The 2,943-nt window shown below is 39.7% G+C and overlaps 1 protein-coding gene across 1 annotated transcript in view; it reads left to right on the forward strand.

The window, feature by feature from the left end:
• GRM3 (glutamate metabotropic receptor 3) overlaps positions 1-2,943 on the forward strand; it is a 190,869-nt gene extending 187,926 nt beyond the window's left edge. Inside the window, exon 6 of the mRNA XM_019509511.1 lies at positions 2,401-2,943. Coding sequence (XP_019365056.1) covers positions 2,401-2,474 — 74 coding nt within the window. The 3' untranslated portion in view covers positions 2,475-2,943. The remainder of the gene's footprint in view (positions 1-2,400) is intronic.

Genomic DNA, 2,943 nt, shown 5'->3' on the forward strand with positions numbered 1-2,943 from the left:
GGGGGGGAAGGTATCAGGAAAAAACTAAAGGAGCAATATTTATATTTGGCACATGCACAGCTCTTTTCATGGCTGTTAATCTTTCAGCTTCAAATCATGCCAGCAATGCAGACGAATGACAATCCTTATCCAGATTAGGACCAGAGTAGTGAGATACATCCCACAGTTTTAGGATGGGTATCTGCATCTTAGAAGAGATTATGAGCCAGGTTTTCTGAGAAGCTCACCTCCCTTTAGTCACCTAAATAAATCAGCTGGGTTTTTCGCTGGTATTTGCATCCAGTCTGTCTCATTGATGTAGGTATCTCAGTCAGATCTGAGCTTTCCCATTTCAGCTCTGGTTCTTAGCTCCCAGGTCTATATGACTTCTGTCAGTTTATATGTACAGAGAGCCACCTACAAACTGCCCTCGGCTCTTTGGTCCCCAGCATTCATTTCTGTCTGCTAGAAGCTCTAGGTTTACACAAATTGCCCTAAAAGCCCTACACAAATTGACGTCCCCTAGCTGACCCAGGCCACATTTTGCATCATGTAAGCAGAAGCCATTTGTGTCTACAGTTCTATTGTGGAGAATGAGTGAAATGAGAAAACAGACCAGACAAGATAGCAAAGAAACACAGTGTGGAAATGTGATGTGCCCAAACAACAAATTACGGATGACCCAACCGAATGAGCGGGTCACAGAGAATGAGTAAAGAAAACATGAGTTGTGGAAAATACAGGTAAATTAATGCAGTGTTGCAAGATCCCAGTTGCCCACTGCTGTATGAACTAATGAGGCTTCTAGCTCAGGGTTGAAGAGTAGCACTTCTGTTCATCCTAGTTCTGCTTCTGAGGTAGGTGCCTAACTGACAGGTAGTGATGCCTACCTTTTATGAAATAGCCTAGGAGAGCAAAAACCCAAATGGTCAGTGTGGCAGATGCAAGTCCAAATTCCTTCTTTTCCATGAGTCAGAGCCAGCACTCGAGTCCTCTGTTTTTCAGGATCACACCCAACCACTAAGCTATTCCAGGAGCAAATGTTCACAATCTGTCCTACTGCAATAGTGTATTCTGCTTTCTGTGCAATAGTGAAATATTCAGTAGACCAAAGTCAGGGAACAAGAATGTCTCTATAGCCTGGTGAGGGCAAGGAAGGGGACACATGTGGGTTGCCGGCCTTGCTCTAATTTGCAAAAAGTTATGACCATCCTGAAACTTTTTTTTTCAAGAAAATAAATGACTCATAAGGGAAAAAATCACCTGGCTTTATTTCTGAGGCTTAGGTTATTCAAACCACTGACCTCTCTTTCCCTTCATTTGGTAGACTGTATAATGGGACTGTGGAAAGTCTTACTAGCTGCATAAAAAAAATCTGGATTGAAAATAAGTTTCAGTATCTTTATCAAAATGGTCTCAGCCTCAAAGTGCAGCTATCACTGCTTTTGAAAGACTCATCATGCCTTTGTCAGAAATGTAAATTGTTTGTTGCACTGGGGATTGATTTTACTTAGTCAATGCTTGGTGCATTTTTTTCTTTTAAACATTTTGATCAAGGCATCCAGTTTCTTTGGGTCACTGTAAATGTTAACCTAATGTACCTTTGATAATGTACCATTGTCTGATTTTGAACAGAGATGTCAATGAAGTCCCTTCATTCTTGATGCTCCAACAGAGACAGACAAAACTGTTGGTTAAAATTATACCTCCCTAGGCTTTATCAGGATAATATTATGTCCTATTGCTGTAATACAGAAGCACTTAAGGAGAGATTCTGGCACGTTGACTCATACTGAGCAGCCTCAAGCTCCACTGAAGTCAATGGAACTGTATATTTGTTGACTAACATATAATTTAACATGAGTAAAGGTATTGCAATTTGGCCCTTGGGTGTGGGTACTCATTAATTCCCATCCTAGACTCCTAGGAGTGAAGGGGTCAAGGCCAGAATATTATTAAAGGGTAAAAAATGTGTTGGTAAATTTATACGGTTGTTAAAATAAAAGACTTGCTTTGCTCTTTTGAGCGTATATAGAAAATAAATCACTTCCTTTAAATTGAAATGTAGATGAAAACACATTTGATGCAAAAGTGGACCCTCATAATTCTCAACTGAATAATGAAAGGCAAGTAAACGGACTATTCCTGTGAGGTGCTGAACATTCACCACTCTTGCTGATATCATTGAGCCTGGAAAATATTTAGCATCTCTTAGGATCAGCCCCTTGCTTAGAAACGGTGAGAAACCCAAAAACCGTGATTCTTACTTCCAATACCGCCACATTATATTATTCTAACTAACTTACAGTTACCGTACTTTGCATTGCCAGAGAGGCATAAAGCAATATCCGCCATTTGTGAGAATCATGTCCTCAAAGCCATTTTCCTTGGCAGCTAATGACTCTTCTTTCTCTCTTCCAGCATCGGCTAGTATGTACGTGCCCACGGTCTGCAATGGAAGGGAAGTCCTAGATTCCACCACTTCATCTCTGTGATTGTGACTTGCGGTTCAGTTCCTGAGTTTTTAGACTGTTAGGCAAAATTTGCACATGTTGTGCACTCCAGAAACAAAATAAAAACAAAACTAGTACCTTTTTTTAGAAACAGTATAATAAATTATTTTTGAGGACTGTACAGTATATAGTGATGTTCTAGAACTTTTTAGACTGATTTTAGCACCTCTGTTATTAACAGTTCTGGGGGACATGTACATAGCCATGGTTTACCGTGCGCATAGTTCTGCAGTGTTGACTCAGCAGTCAAGGGAGTGATTTGTTGCAAGCACAGTTGCAGTGTTAGGTGACTTTCTTTCCTATGAAATTTTTTGTAGTTCCTTGTTGTAATTAACCTCAACTGCATTTCTATGTTGTATATTACAGTTACATTCTGTGTAACGGATTGTTTTCTCAGCACAAAACAGCAGTATTAATGTAAAGATGCCAATAATAAAATCATAAAAGATTT

Source organism: Gavialis gangeticus, unplaced genomic scaffold (genome assembly GCF_001723915.1).
Source record: "Gavialis gangeticus isolate Ggan-Ray unplaced genomic scaffold, GavGan_comp1, whole genome shotgun sequence".
Classification (NCBI taxonomy): domain Eukaryota; kingdom Metazoa; phylum Chordata; order Crocodylia; family Gavialidae; genus Gavialis; species Gavialis gangeticus.